This window comes from Aspergillus viridinutans, assembly GCF_018404265.1.
Source record: "Aspergillus viridinutans IFM 47045 DNA, scaffold_1, whole genome shotgun sequence".
Lineage (NCBI taxonomy): Eukaryota > Fungi > Ascomycota > Eurotiomycetes > Eurotiales > Aspergillaceae > Aspergillus > Aspergillus viridinutans.
In genome coordinates, this window is record NW_025091217.1 from 4,748,436 (window position 1) to 4,762,964 (window position 14,529).

The following is a 14,529-nucleotide window of genomic DNA, read 5'->3' on the forward strand; positions in this document are numbered from 1 at the left end:
TTATCGATGAATCTCAGGCCATGATGGGAAGCGAGGGTTTATTAATATAGTCTAACCCTTGGATAGAACTCTCTGGTCTAGGGGTCTGAAGGTACAGTGCCCTTGGTAGGACAGGACAGGTCCTCTTCGAACTATAATACTTAGATGGCTACCTAGTAGATATACTCTAGAACCCTGTATCCATCATTCTTGATTTTTGGACTGTGGGTACAGTGTCTCTACCCCTATATACCTACACAATAGGACATGTTTAATGCAGCGGTCTAGTTGGTACAGAGTATGGTTACTTTTTATTCCTGTATCCGCCCGAGATCCATCTGCAGGTACTTTTGAAAAGTGCGTTGGAAGGGCTGTTTCTATAGTGATATTATTGCCACAGAAGTGCCGTAAAGAAAGTGGATAGGTAGAATATAAGCATGGGAGTGTTGATCATAGGTACCATTATTCTAGAACTTCTTTCTTTCACTTTTAATAGCTGTCACTTCTCTGACAACTGTGAGATAATAATGAACAGGAAGCAGTTACCCTACTTATATAGCTCTGGTAATTACTTACTCTATATCCAGTAGGTAAGGTAGTCACTACCATCCACCCTTTCCTTATTCACTACATCCTCTGTTTCTTTATCGCCCTTTTCTTTGTTCTATTATAAGACTGAACCCCGCCCCAGCTCCCTTAAGAATTCACCAAGTTAAATACTTCTATATCTCCCTCTTAATTAGCTTTCTAGATCCCTGTGCATACACTCATATCACCATCCTAGCTGGTCCTGGGACAAACGGCGTTTCCTTGATCTGCATGGACAACAACAAACAGTGAGGGGATCACAGATAAATACACCTCAGCGCTGTTAACCTAGCACAAGGACGATTCCTACTTGTCATTGTATTTCCTTTAATACCAATAAAGCGAAAAATAGAACAGAAGGAAAAAGGATTCATCGCTTAGGGGAAACAATAAACCATGTTTGCCCTTCACCATGAGTCCTTCGACCACCAAGAGTCGACCGCACTTACCTAATAATCCGCATCACCAGCTGGAATGGTCCAATTCGACGGCAAACTTATTCCTGGGCGGCGTCGGAGTGCGGAGATCGTGGATGCTGGATGCCTCATCTTCCTTGTCAATCAGCTCTGCTCCTGCTGCGGCCCCTCCTCCTGCTGCTGCTACTGCCCCTCCCGATTCATCCCTCCAGTCTTCTGTTCCGTCTTCTGCTCCGTCTTCTGCCTCTGCCTTTGCCGTTGCCAACCGACCTCAAAGTCGGCCGCAAGGCATGCAAATCTCCCCTCCATCCTCCGTCACAATCTTCCCCCAGAGTCAGAAGAGCAATAGAGATAATAATGATGTCGCCTTCACCGCCAATGGTAACATCGTCAATGCTCCTCCTACGTCCCCGACGTCAGTCTTAATGTCACCTGTGACGCCCGGGGGAATCCTCCCGCAAAATCATGAAATTCCACCACCCTGTCCTGTGGTACCGTCAAGCGCTCGCGTGTTTACCACAACACCCACCACGAATTTCAGCGCGACTCCTTTGACAAGTGAGTCAACGGCGTCCGTCCATGCAACTCAACCGTTACAGCAGTCCCATTCCTCCTCACTTCCGTCTCCCGATCCAAGCAGTGCCTCCCATCCTAGCCCTGCTAGCGCTGCAGACCGAAATGACCGAAGTTTGTCACATGGCGTCCTCCCATCCCCTCCGCCAGTCTCCGGGCCGATGCAGATGCACGGACAACTGGAACATCCTAGGCAAATTTGCAATCGCAATCTCATGCCCGCCAGCGCATCGCCTACCACAGCGGGCGGGGAGAGGATGGCTGAGGAAACTTCGGTACCGGCCACAATTAGGGGCCTACAGAGACAGCAGGCGATTGCGGGTCCCCAGCAGTGCATAGCCCCGGCTCCCCCTGAAGCGCAACAGCACTCTCGACCATTAATGACCAGCGCTCCGCCGGATTCGAACCATGTTCCTCCCAGCCCCGTTGGACCGGGTCCTTCGACTTCCTTCATCAACCAGAGGTTTTGGACACAGTCGCAGGAGGTCCTGGATGCTTTCATGGCAAGAGCGGAGGGTGCCATGCTGCTTTCAGAGACAGTGGAACTACCACGAACACGTCTTCTACGGGATGCGTGTATCGAAAAGGATCTATTCTACCTGACCCTCCATCAAATATACTCCCTGCGCACCTTTGCTCCCTCGGAATTTGCTCGGTTACCGTATGTAAGCCGGCACAATGAGATGGGAATGGAGGTTGTCCAGCACCTTCTGGTAGACAACCACCGTCTATCAGGCGACTTCTTGAGGTGGAGCGTTAATTTTCCTCGGCCGTTGGGTGTGATGTGTCGGACTCGCGAGTTCCCAATAGTTCTCCATCGGATTGCTCGTTGCCTTGGTTCTTTGTCTGAAAAGTGGACGGCTTTTGATCGCCGTGTCCGAGAGCGCGGCTATCCCCCTTTGATCGATGAATTAGTCGTGCAATTTGGCATAACATCGTCCGTACTATTATCAATAGTATTCCTAGCCTTGTCCCGAAGGATTTTTGGAACCCAGCATGAAGATCAGTTGCGGAGTATCTACAGCAAGAACAAGCGGAATTTTTTCGCGAAACGGTTCAGTTCTAGGCACACTCCGGAGCAGATTCATCGCGAGAACGAGCGTTTGATCCAGGCGTACAGGGCCCTTTCCCGCTCCCAGACATCACCAGTTGGTCAACATACTTCACCTGTGGCACGAGAGCATGCAGCTCAGCCATTGCCACAGCGCTCCATGCAGCCCGTTGGGCTTACAGGGCAGATCACATATGTCACGGTCCCTAGCCTTCAGATGCCGTCCGCGCAAGTACCTGTACATAGCTCTCAACCGCAGACCCAGCCAATTCCTGTTCACGTCCCTGGTGCCATGAGTCGTGCCGCGCCGATGCTTTTGAATGGTCAGAGACCCCAGCATCCACTACCTACACGGCCAAACCTCGTACACCCCAGGGGGCTTGACACTTCCTCTCAAGTGCCAGCTGGGCAGATGACAGGCACGGCTGCTCATTCACCGGTGCCTGCACCTGCACCTACACCTGCTGGACGTCAAGCGCAAATACTATCCCGTCCGCCTTCTCAGAATGTCCGCCAAATTCCACCACAGCCTTCACCGCAGCCTTCAGCTCGGGCTATGCCAATCACAACTCCTATTCATCGCTTTGCTCCTCAAACACGGCAGGCACAAGGACTGGTGCAGCAACCACAGCAAAGTCCGCCGATACCACAACCGCTCCTTCCTCCACCGGGGCCCCTACCATCTACCACAACACGGCCTCACCCTCTCCGCAATGCCCTACATCAGGCACATCTCCGCGATCCCATTATCAAATGGACCCCTTCGGGAGCAGGGGGAGAAAAGGCCGACAAGGAGACGAATCTGTTCCATTACTTGAAATCGTTCGTGGTACCGCCGACCCCCTTGGGGCAGACGGAGTCTGCTTTTGAATGGCAGTTTCCTCTTTCCCGAGCAGACTTTGACCGGCTTCCTCGAACCGTGCCTCGCGAGACCGGTCAACGTCTACTCCGATCCCTGGTTGATGGTAGTCAGATCTATCGTCTGCGGTGTATTCGTATTTCGCCGTCGGCGAATGAGGTGAGCCAGCATACTTGGTGTCTCACAGAATCTGTATGGCCTAGTGTCATTTACATCTTTGTGAACGGTGTAGAACTCTATGTTCGCCGTAAATTTCACAACGGCAAAGATATTCCTCTGGACATCAGTGGTCATCTAAAAGAAGGCTTGAATACTATCTCCCTGCATTTCATCCGCAGCGCCGCCGAAAGCGGAGACGTAGTATATGCGTTGGCGGTGGAGGTCATGGATACCCTCAGTTTCACTCAAGTGAAGAAGCTCGCTCAGACCCTACCCGCACCCCAGTCTCGTGAGCGGATTCGTCGACGCCTTTCCTCCAGCACTGCCGACGATGAATTAAGTATTGTCAGTGACTACCTCACTGTCAATCTAGTGGACCCGTTTATGGCTCGAATATTCAACATTCCTGCTCGCGGAACTACTTGTGAGCACGTGGAATGCTTTGATCTCGAGACATACATCTTGACGAGGGCCTCCAAGACGGGTAAAGCTGTCTTGAAGGAGAACTGGAAATGTCCAATCTGTGGCGCCGACGCTCGTCCTCAACATTTGATCATCGATGGCTTCCTTAATGAAGTCCGTGCCGATCTTGTACGCACGGGTCGTCTTGAGGAAGCAAGAGCAATCAAGATCAAGGCGGACGGGTCTTGGGAGCTCAAGAGTGATGGGGAAGGTACTTCATCTGAAATGGAGCTTGCACGGGTACAGGAAGGCGGCTCATTGAAACGGAAACGTGAGGGCGTTGTTCCACCTCTCGCAACTCAGAGGCCGAAGACAGAAGGTGCTGGTCGAGAATCGCTAGCTTCTCGCGAATCCTCAGCATCTCTGGTCATCGAACTCGATTAGTTAGGTGATTTGATAGGGCCGCTGACTCTACAACGGAGTTGATTGCTTTTTGATTTCGGCATACCATCTGCACGGTGGTTGATCGGTGTTTTTGATTTGGTTTACAGCACAAGATACCCCAATTCCATGTTCTTGCGCAGAAATTAAATATATTTTTATCGCTGCACCGATACACTTTGTCTTTGAAGGCTTCTGGGACCAAGTAGTCTTGACAACTGACTTTGGAAACTGGGAGCGGAATCACATTCCATTAAGCACTGGAGAAAGTTTCGGTATGAGAAACCAGAGAGATGGATATAATTTGTCATAAGGTGACATGTATAAGACAACCGCTGCGATGGGTATAATGGTGCCAGAAATCAAAAGCGCGCCACAGTGCCCCTGTCGCCGTCCCCCACACCCGCACAGAGATTGCGTGCATCAAGGCATTCACCTTGATCGGGAGCCAGGCCCTGCTGGCTGCGGGCAGGCCATTGGGATCGAGCTGTGGCCAGCGACACGCATTAGAAGCAACTCTTGATCCAACGCTCGTGAACCGAGTAATGCATCTCTGTTATTTCCTCTCAGCCCGACGGAGAATGTCCGAACTGCCTCGGAAGGGACGCTGTAGCAACTTCAGATGATAGATAGCCGCCTTGAAGCTCAAGACACAGCGCAATGGCATGCAAATATGATAATCAATTGCCTGGTGCGCGGCATTTCACCGTCGACAGGAAAGTTTCGCAAGAATTTTCAAGCGCTCAGTCGAAGCTATCAGGTAGCCGCTCGATAACATATTTGCCTCTGGCAACCTTCATGATTGGCACACCGGGAATCTTGCGGATGCGCCGCACAAGGTCCTTATCGTTTGTAGCGACGGTGTAGATTCTGTGCTTCATGACCTATCACGACGAATCGAAAATTAGCAAAAGGCTTGCAAGCCATGACACTCGAAAGGGAGAAAGCAGCCTTACCCTGTCCACAATGCAGTCATCAGCATAGGTACCAGCGTGGTCACAATGCAGTCTATTCCATCTCGGATCCTTTGCGACCCTCAGCGCCAGCCGAAACTTCGGTCCCAGTTTCTCCAATTCGGCAATGGTGCAGTCTGTGAAGGTCGGGATACACTTGGCATACAGCCTAGCCACACAAATGTAAGTCTCGGTCGTCAGATGAAAAATCAAGTGCAGCCATCTTACAGATCCATCATAGCGGGCAGCATGTCCAGTTTCGCGCGGATCGTGTGCGAAACAAAGTTGGTATCCACGAGCACGGTGTAGGGAGGACCCAGGGCGGTGTTGGCGGCGAAGAACATGTTTGATGGAGCGACGGGAATGTGTCGGGTAAGTTCTTCGCCTTGGGGCTTCTTCTCTTCTTTCTTGCCGTTCAAGGGCTGCTTGACGCGGTCGTCTCGCTGGCTGATGGCGCGTTTGACCTGTTGTTCGTTGCTTGAGTTAGTATGCCGCTGGGTGTATAATGTTGTATTGTGGACTTGCCTGCGCGAACTTGCGAGTCTTCTTGGCGATACCCATTGTGGCTGATGATTTGGTGCAGATGGCCGATTTTTCAGGGTTCTGACAAGTGTTTTGATCAGACAGGATTAAAGACGAGGTTAAGGCGTTGAAACTGTTCATGTAAAGTTGAGCATCTGGGATGCTTTGGAGAAAATCTTTGCGGGCCGATGTTTCGCCGTTTGATTGGCAACAGTGGGTCTTTCAATGTCATAGCAAGATTCGATAACTTGGGGAAGACAGCAACAAATAGATACTGTGTTCTAATGATGCAGATAAACATTAGGGACATTGTGTTGACTTCAATACTGTTTTATCATATGCATTGGCTTGAATTTCTACTGTCGTACTGTCTTCCAGTGCCCCAACAAAGAACTATATCTTCACAATTCAAGCCATTACTCTGGTGTCTTTATGGCAGGAGAACGAAATCATGATCATGAGAACCCTGCAAATAATCATAACCCTCTCCCATCCAGTCCACAAATGGTTCTAAATCTCCCCACTCAATCTCACCTCTACAACTTTCCGGGAGTCTCATCTTCAGCTCACTCCTATACCAGCGTGCAAACTATACAGTGACAAGCATAACCCGTGGCTCATCCGTCCGATTCGGCATCCCAGCATGCCACAATCTAAAATCTCGAATGATTATGGACCCCTTGGGTAATACAGGCTGCACCGGTGGACAGAGCTTGCGTCGAGCCTCCACCAGCTCCTTCCGAATCACTCCATCATTGTCAGGCATCAGCACCGTCACATCAGTGCCAGTGTGCGTTCCAGGCCAGAGCTCAGTCGCGCCATTCGTAGCCGTCGTCTCAACCAGATTTACATTCACGCAGAAGCCGAACGGAACGCGGGGAAAGTCAAACGCGACATCGATATGTGGCGGCTGACGACCTGCCTCTTTGGTCCTGAAGGCCGTGTTTGCGCTGAGGAATCGAAGCTGCGGCTTGGGGCCTAGCATGCACTCGATGATAGCGGTGGCGAAGGGGTTTGCGATGACCATCGATAAGGGATTCTGCGCCTGATGTTCGCCATCCTCGGCCTCGGGTATCTGCTCGCGGTAACGGTCAATGGCCTTTTGTACGGGAACTTCTTGCTGGATGTTCCCCGTTTCGGGCCCAAAGTTCCGGTGCGTAGATCTTTTCTCGTAGAGTGTGTGAGCGTCAGGAGTCATGAGAGTGTTGAGCTCGTCCAAGTAGGAAGGAGGAATTGCGTTTTCCACGACAACAACACCATCCTGGTGAAGAGCTTCGATGGCACGCTGAAGATTATGACTATTGATTTGCCGGCTGCATATTTCAGAGTCAGTCAGGCGAATGCTGGTAATTTCTTTCGAGTGACGAGGTAATGTCATGGATGCCATTTTGACGATAATCACAGAGCGTTGAACGCATGAATTGGGAGAAACGAAGCGTATTTGAATGGGGTTACATTCAGGGGTCGTAGATAGAAGGAAAGTCCAGCCGATCAGAGGTTGGCAGATGCGGAGATTTCCAAGGCATGGACGGATGCATCTGGCTTAATGTAGGATAAATCCATTGACAACACCATTAACTAATGATATCATACACTTTAATTCGACGATGTCTATCCGACGACTAAAAGAAAGATATCGTCGCCCGAACTCGGGCGGCGATATACCCAACATGCATGAGGAAGTCAGTCTTCCATGGATATGGCGAGGCTCCGACCTCGCGTTGAACAGAAGATTGGTATCGAGCGCTTTCTCCCATGAGCCGACCGAGAGGCAGTATCCAAAGTGACAAGATAGAAAAGGAACCCATATTATATGATATTACCTGTAGTTCTTCACTTCCTCACACGCCTTGCATGATTGACAAGGTTCTCTATCACGCCTTCAAATGCCTCCCTCTCACTGACTAGTCCATCGCGGCGCTTCAGCCAGTATTCAAGGACAGAACTGGCCCGAAGCGTGACTTGCTCCAGTTCCTTAACATGCGCTCTCAACTCCGCGTCGGTCAGCCCGTCCAATGCTGCATCGGTGGTGGCACACAGTCGCCGCACCGCCGACAAATCCAGCTCAGGTGGCGGAGACCGGTCACGGCGACGAGATGTTCGATGCCGAGCTGCTGGACCAGACGTTGTGGGGCTGTCAATGCCGTCTTGTGAGCAGCTTTTCCTGGCCTGACTATGAGAGCGTGAGTGAACGGCAGATCCAGTAGTGTCTGAGCCGCTCAGATTGATAGATGGAAGCACGAGCTTCTTTTGCTTTGAAGCCGGTAGTATCTCATCCAGGTCAACGGGAACGCCCAAAGAAACCAGGAAAAGACGGCGAATTCGAGACTTGACCCAGTTCTGCGGCTGCAATGGCGGCGGCGCGACGAGCTGAGACCAAAGTGACATGGATCGCTCGGTACTGAAGATGGAGGAGGCATCTTGGATTGGCTCTAGAGGAGGAAGCGACGAAATATTTTTGGAAGTGGGATAGAGTTTGTCGAGGGTTTGATCCAAGGCGGCGTGGAGATCGGGGAAAGACTGGAAGGTGTCGAAATCTATTATGGGAGGCTGCAAATCCTAATTGATGTTAGCATATATATGCGCAAAAACTGCCCGATTGATGCTGCAGCCATTTCTGACAAGTTTTCGTAGAGGACTACTCACAGCTGAAGGATGTGGGAGAGGCTGCTGAGGCTCAATCGGTTCGGGCGCAGCAGTCTCTCCATCCGGTTCTTGAAAGCCATCGTCAAAATCACCAAAATCATCATCTGCCAAATCTTGCTCCTCTGCAAAGTCGTCAAAGTCGTCCGCAGCTGCTTGATCCTGGGGACTTTCGGGTTCGTCGTTGTCCCCATAGTCGAAATCGGCATCTACATCACCTGAATCACAATTGACATTTTCACTCGTTAACGAGCCTATTCGTGAGGTGTGATCTTGATGTGCGGAGCTATTTGATGATAATGAATCGGGTAGATCTGAATTGGTCAATGGTCCCCCGAGACTCTCTGTGATGGGAGGATGGTTCGAAGCATACCTGGTGCATCTGGAATCTTCTCTGTCACATCTGGAGTGGCATCACTTGGGCGCCCCTGATGAGCGTGTAGGCTGAAAGTCGTGTCTTCAATTGCCGTTGAATCCACTTGTGAGACCACTGTTGCAGGGACCTGCGTGCCGGTGACGGATTCAGGCTCGTTTGATTCGGCGCCATCCGCTGGTGAATCGATATCCGATTTCCGTTCTGGCGCTTTAATGACAAGGTCTGGTACTGCGTCCGCTCTACGCTTCTCATATGCAAGCGTTCCAGGGACGTCCCCATGGCTTGGTTGATTTAGATCAACCTTTTCAACAATTGTTCGAGGGATGGGCGACCCTCCCGGAGTCAATGGGCGCTTTTGCGACCCCACAGTGGACGAGCTCCTGCTACGTGACCCCGTCGGGATTATTTCAATTTCATCGGGGACAGCGTCTTGGTCCCTTTTTTCATATGCAGTTGTACCGGGAATTTCACCGTGTGCGGGTCTATCGTCCACTCTCTCAACTCGAGTCAACGGGATAGGGGATGTACGACCGGACTGTGGGCGGGAATCAGAGCGCTCGTGGCCTTCGCTGGCGTCTGAAAAATGTTCATCGTCACTGTTGGGAACTGCTGAGGAAACCACATTGATCATGTAAATTCAAATTGTTCCGCAAAAGTACGAGAGAGTTGGTAAAGCCCTTACCTGAGTCTTGAGCCCCCGAGTCTTCCAACTCAACACTCCTCCTCGGGGGCTCCAGATATGGACTGGACGGACGGGAGAGCCGCTCCGACATTTAAGAGAACCCAATTTTTTTCGGCAGTACTTCATATAAAACCGGTCTGTAGAGGCAAGAAGTATGTCTGAAGGAACGAAATAATGAATATATAGGTGAGAAAGGGATGCCTTGCTTTGGGTGACGTTGTCATCAATATGTAGTTGTTGTCGATGCCCAGGTTCTATGGGAGTCTCGACCATGTGCCTTAGGCACACCGAAAAGTACATGCCTGCTGGCCTGAGGTATCAATCCTGAAATTGCCTAGGCGCCAGCCGCCAATCATACTAGGGTAGAAGCGCGCGTTTCCCTCCCCAGAGAAAGCATCTGGTACTCCAGCTAACAGCATCGAGCTTCTCCTCGTTGCTTGCAATTGCTATTACTTTTATTCCAATTGAGGAAAGCTTCTTCAATAACGATAGTAACCACGTTCGCAAATTCTGCCTTGACAGGTCTTATTTTCTTCGGGCGCAGTAAGTTCCTCTCGTTTTAATTTTTCCCTTAGCACCCTCCATCTAGACTTGCTGTTTTTCTTTGCGTCCCTTCTGACGGTCACCAGGGCAGCCCTGACAATCCCCCATGTCCAACACATTTTCCTTCGGTGCGCCGGCCTCCAGCGGCGCCTCAAGTGGAGGCCTATTTGGAACTGCTGGCAACGCTTTTGGTTCCAATCAGAATAGCCCCAGCACCACCACCGGAGGCGGCCTCTTTGGCAATGTAGGAGCTTCCTCTAGCGGCACTTCTACACCCTCATTATTCGGATCGGCACCTGCGGCGGGGGGTTCGGGCAATACTCTGTTTGGTGGTGGTACCGGTGCTGCGAGCAGCGGCACACCTACCGGAAGTACGCCTGCATTTAGTTTTGGAACCCAAACCAAGCCTGGTAGCACACCTCAGTCACCGTCCTTGTTTGGCGGCGGATCGCAGACACCCAAACCAGGAGAGACTCCTGCGTCTGGGCAAACCGGCGGCAATGCCCTGTTTGGGAACGCCGCAAAGCCTGCTGGGAATATATTCGGAGGCGCCGCAGCGACTCCTGCGCCATCCGGAGGCTCGCTCTTCGGCAACACTTCTACCACACCTGCTGGCCCTCCGCCACAGGGAAGCGCGACCGGGCAGGGACAGTCGCTTTTCGGACAGGCAGCTCAGAACCCAGGCAGTCTTTTCGGTGGACTGAACGCAACTACTTCTTCCTCATCGACAGCCTCTCCCACAGCCACGACGGCGCCCGCGACGGGCGGGACGCCTACACTTTTTGGGGGAGCTCAACAGTCACAAACTACCGGAGGTGGTCTCTTTGGATCGAACGCTCAACAAAAACCGCTGTTTGGAACAACTCCGTCGGCGCCCAGTGGCGGTGGTTTGTTCGGCAATGCCGCCAAGGGCAAGCCTGCGGAATCAACAACCCCAACAACCACCGCTGATGGTGCTGCGAAACCCCTCTTTGGAGCTGGCCCGGCAGCACCCGCTGGACAAGCTCAAGGCTCGTCACTCTTCAAGATGCCATCCTCTGGCGCCGATTCTGGGACGAAACCTGCTTTCCCGTCTCTTGGTACAGCTACCACAGCCACGACCAGCCAACCGTCTACAGCCTTGACCACATCATCCGACACTCCGCAAAAGTCACTATTCCCCAGTCTTGGAGGTACTACGTCCGCAACCCCATCAGCTACACCAGCGGCTGCTCCGGCTGGAGGTGGTATGTTTGCTGGACTGGGTGCGTCCAAGCCTGCGGAATCTGGTGCGGCAACAACCACCACTGCTCCCGCTTCTCAACCCGCAGCGGCAACCGGCGGACTGTTCGGTAAACCTGCTGAGACCACGCCCTCTACACAGGCTCCGAGCACTGCTACGAGCGCCACTGCAACCACTGGTGCTGCCAAGCCATCGCTCACGGCGACTTCCGGGCCGGCAACATCGGCAACCACCACCACTACTGGAACCGCTGCCGGGATGGCCACAGCGGCTGGAGGTACTGCTCTTGGTGCATCGACGGTTGGCCCAACACCTCCTGCGCAGTCTCGCCTGAAGAACAAGACTATGGATGAGATTATTACGAGGTGGGCTACCGATTTGACCAAGTACCAGAAGGAATTCCGAGAGCAGGCCGAGAAGGTTGCGGAATGGGACCGTATGTTGGTGGAGAATACTGCAAAGGTCCAGAAACTCTATGGCAGTACAGTCGACGCCGATCGGGCCACGCAGGAGATTGAGCGCCAGCTCGCATCTGTTGAAGGGCAGCAAGAAGAGCTTAGCTCGTGGTTAGATCGGTATGAGCGTGAGGTGGATGAGATGATGTCGAAACAAGTGGGACCTGGCGAAGCCCTCCAAGGGCCGGATCAGGAACGTGAAAGAACGTATGTGATGTTGCTCCTTGGATACCGGTTGAGATGGCAGCTACTAATTCTGGCAATAGCTACAAACTGGCCGAAAGACTGTCCGAGCAGTTGGACGAAATGGGCAAGGATTTGACGAGCATGATTGAAGAAGTCAATGGTGCTTCGGCTACTCTAAGCAAGACCAACAAGGCCGATGAACCGGTATGTACATTTATGATCGTTCTCAGACGGTTATCACTTCAGTCAGTGTCGACTGTGCTAACGAACCTCCCTAGATTTCTCAAATCGTGCGCATTCTCAACTCGCATCTTTCTCAACTGCAGCTTATCGACCAGGGCACATCCGAGCTCCAGGCAAAGGTCAGCGCCGCACAAAAGTCCGGACATACATTGTCATCCCGGTTTGGTCATGGATTCAGCAGCTCTGGGATGGGCGGCGGAAATGCGGCAGATGACTTCTATCGCTCCTACATGGGACGGCGATGATTGATTCTCCTTATTCATGTTTTGCGATTACCAGAGCGAGGGAAATCGGAGACGATGGATCGGTAAGGTATGGCGATTGTAATTTCAATGCTAGGCATAATGGTTTTGAGACGATTTGAGCTAGTTCACACCAAGTTCACGGTTACTGCTTGCGATTGGACCTCGTTCCGTAGGATTAGGCTATTTCAGGGACTAGAAAGATAATAATTTTATGCTAGGCTTTGATGGTTACCCGATGGTGATATTTCTCGATAGTGATAATTCTTGTGATTTGCCGCCAGACAGCAGTCGGACGAACTACATATTAAGAGTGGATATGGTCATTCAAAACAGTGTGAAAGGCAACGTCAAGAGCGGGTTACACTGTTGGGTAATCTCTTGATTTTAAGACGTGCAGATATGGTAGATGGTGTTCGAATTTAGTTCTTCTCGCCGCCCTGGTTCCGGCTGAGCTCCTCACTGCATAGAGAGAACATAGGTTAGACATTTGTCGCTTGATATGGGAATAGAGGAGAACAAAAATGATTCAGAGGGACATACAGATGCTTATCAAGCTCATTGAGATGCTCTTGTTGTTCCTGGATCTTCCTCTTGAGAGCTGCGAGCCTGGCAACCAGATATTTTAGTATCCTATTCATCAACCCTTGCCGGAAGTCCGGCATCAAAGATGAAGGTAGAAAACATACTTTTCCTTCTCCTTCTCATGGATATACATGCTTTCCTGTGCAGCTTCCCGGCGTGTGAAGGAATCCCTGGGAGGAATCGACCAGTTAGCTCTTTCTCAACAACTTCCGGTCGGGAATAAGTGATGTCATCCGTTTAGGTGACAGCGACAGCGCCAGCGCGCTCAAGATGACGAAGGAAGAGAAATACAGAAGGAAGAGACATACCCGCTCTGAATACCGCCAGTGCGAGGAGCACCGGTATCGCCTTCACCCATTCTGGGAGCAAGAGCAGAGAAGGAGCGGGTGAGAGCGCGGTTGGCGGTTGTGAGGGGACGGACGGATTGGCGGAGCATGTTGGGATGGATGTTGTTATATGAGAGTGGAATGGAAGAAAAGAGGATAGGAAAGGTGACAAAATGACAATAACTATGGAAAATGATGTGTGACGGGGAATATGATGATGAGGAAAGATGGCTCTTTATGAGTGGTTGGTGATGGTGGTGGTGGTGGTGGCTTGGGGTATCGTAAGTTCTTGTACAAGGTACCTCACAGCTCAGTTGGGTTAGCTTGCCAGTGATGCCTGTCAATCAACCTCTCTGGCTCTCCCTTTGCAAACTATTGTAGTCAGTCTCGGACCTGGACTGGGATTAATGCCGTCGGCCGGAAATCACCTATGACGACATTAACGAGCCCAACGCATCATGTGACAATGTATGAGTCAGCCCCAGTTGCTTTGCTTAGTCAGTACTAGGGGATCCCCTGCTTACTTGACCTGGCGAGGTTAGGTGAACACCAAAAAACCAATTTTTTTTGTTGAGCGCTTCTAGATTCTTATGAAGGCGAAAAATGAACTATTAACATTCAAGCCTCCTTCTGCCAGGAAAAAAGGCGATAAGGACCGCGAGGGATCATTAGCTGACACTCAACAGCGCAACTTCAAGGTGCATCTCTCCCTAACGGACTTCAACAATATACTATTATTGTATTCCTACCCACTATCAACCCAAGAGAACTACTCGTTTATTTGCGGGTGCATGGCCTTGATAACCATGGAACAGTGCCCTGGAGGCAGCAAGAGTCTGGAGTAAGGTAGTTAAGAACCAGTCCTGCTATCTTCGAGTACAAATTCGCACCGTTAAAATCTAATATAAAGGATTATGATATTGATGGATTGTCTCCAGTGAGATGTCACGTATTTTGCAGAAGAAGCTTCAATCAATCAATAGTCTAGATAGATAATGTTAATTAAAGAATTCAAGTCCTTGGAGGACGAAAGGAGGATCCTATCTCTCATACACGCGGGACGATTGGCGGATGTGAAATAGG

The 14,529-nt window shown here is 51.1% G+C and overlaps 6 protein-coding genes across 6 annotated transcripts; 2 read left to right on the top strand and 4 right to left on the bottom strand.

The window, feature by feature from the left end:
* Positions 1-979: 979 nt before the first annotated feature.
* Positions 980-4,471, top strand: Aspvir_001354 (MIZ zinc finger domain protein; the record flags this gene model as incomplete). The annotated part of the gene is made up of 1 exon (XM_043266476.1): positions 980-4,471. One exon carries the CDS (start codon positions 980-982, stop codon positions 4,469-4,471), a length of 3,492 nt encoding a protein of 1,163 aa, XP_043122411.1.
* A 740-nt stretch (positions 4,472-5,211) lies between these two features.
* On the bottom strand, positions 5,212-5,982 carry Aspvir_001355 (rRNA-processing FCF1 family protein; the record flags this gene model as incomplete). Its single annotated transcript, XM_043266477.1, has 4 exons — positions 5,212-5,352; positions 5,425-5,590; positions 5,650-5,885; positions 5,947-5,982. The coding sequence occupies 4 exons, from the start codon at positions 5,980-5,982 to the stop codon at positions 5,212-5,214; spliced, it is 579 nt and encodes a 192-aa protein (XP_043122412.1).
* Positions 5,983-6,532: 550 nt separating this feature from the next.
* Aspvir_001356 (phytanoyl-CoA dioxygenase family protein) lies at positions 6,533-7,330 on the bottom strand (the record flags this gene model as incomplete). The annotated part of the gene is made up of 1 exon (XM_043266478.1): positions 6,533-7,330. The coding sequence occupies one exon, from the start codon at positions 7,328-7,330 to the stop codon at positions 6,533-6,535; it is 798 nt and encodes a 265-aa protein (XP_043122413.1).
* A 446-nt stretch (positions 7,331-7,776) lies between these two features.
* Aspvir_001357 (DUF5102 domain-containing protein) lies at positions 7,777-9,735 on the bottom strand (the record flags this gene model as incomplete). Its single annotated transcript, XM_043266479.1, has 4 exons — positions 7,777-8,502; positions 8,590-8,858; positions 8,960-9,538; positions 9,645-9,735. The coding sequence occupies 4 exons, from the start codon at positions 9,733-9,735 to the stop codon at positions 7,777-7,779; spliced, it is 1,665 nt and encodes a 554-aa protein (XP_043122414.1).
* Positions 9,736-10,293: 558 nt separating this feature from the next.
* Positions 10,294-12,538, top strand: Aspvir_001358 (putative nucleoporin Nsp1; the record flags this gene model as incomplete). Its single annotated transcript, XM_043266480.1, has 3 exons — positions 10,294-12,071; positions 12,131-12,254; positions 12,329-12,538. The coding sequence occupies 3 exons, from the start codon at positions 10,294-10,296 to the stop codon at positions 12,536-12,538; spliced, it is 2,112 nt and encodes a 703-aa protein (XP_043122415.1).
* A 419-nt stretch (positions 12,539-12,957) lies between these two features.
* Positions 12,958-13,556, bottom strand: Aspvir_001359 (uncharacterized protein; the record flags this gene model as incomplete). The annotated part of the gene is made up of 4 exons (XM_043266481.1): positions 12,958-12,997; positions 13,079-13,144; positions 13,225-13,290; positions 13,429-13,556. 4 exons carry the CDS (start codon positions 13,554-13,556, stop codon positions 12,958-12,960), a joined length of 300 nt encoding a protein of 99 aa, XP_043122416.1.
* Positions 13,557-14,529: the final 973 nt, after the last annotated feature.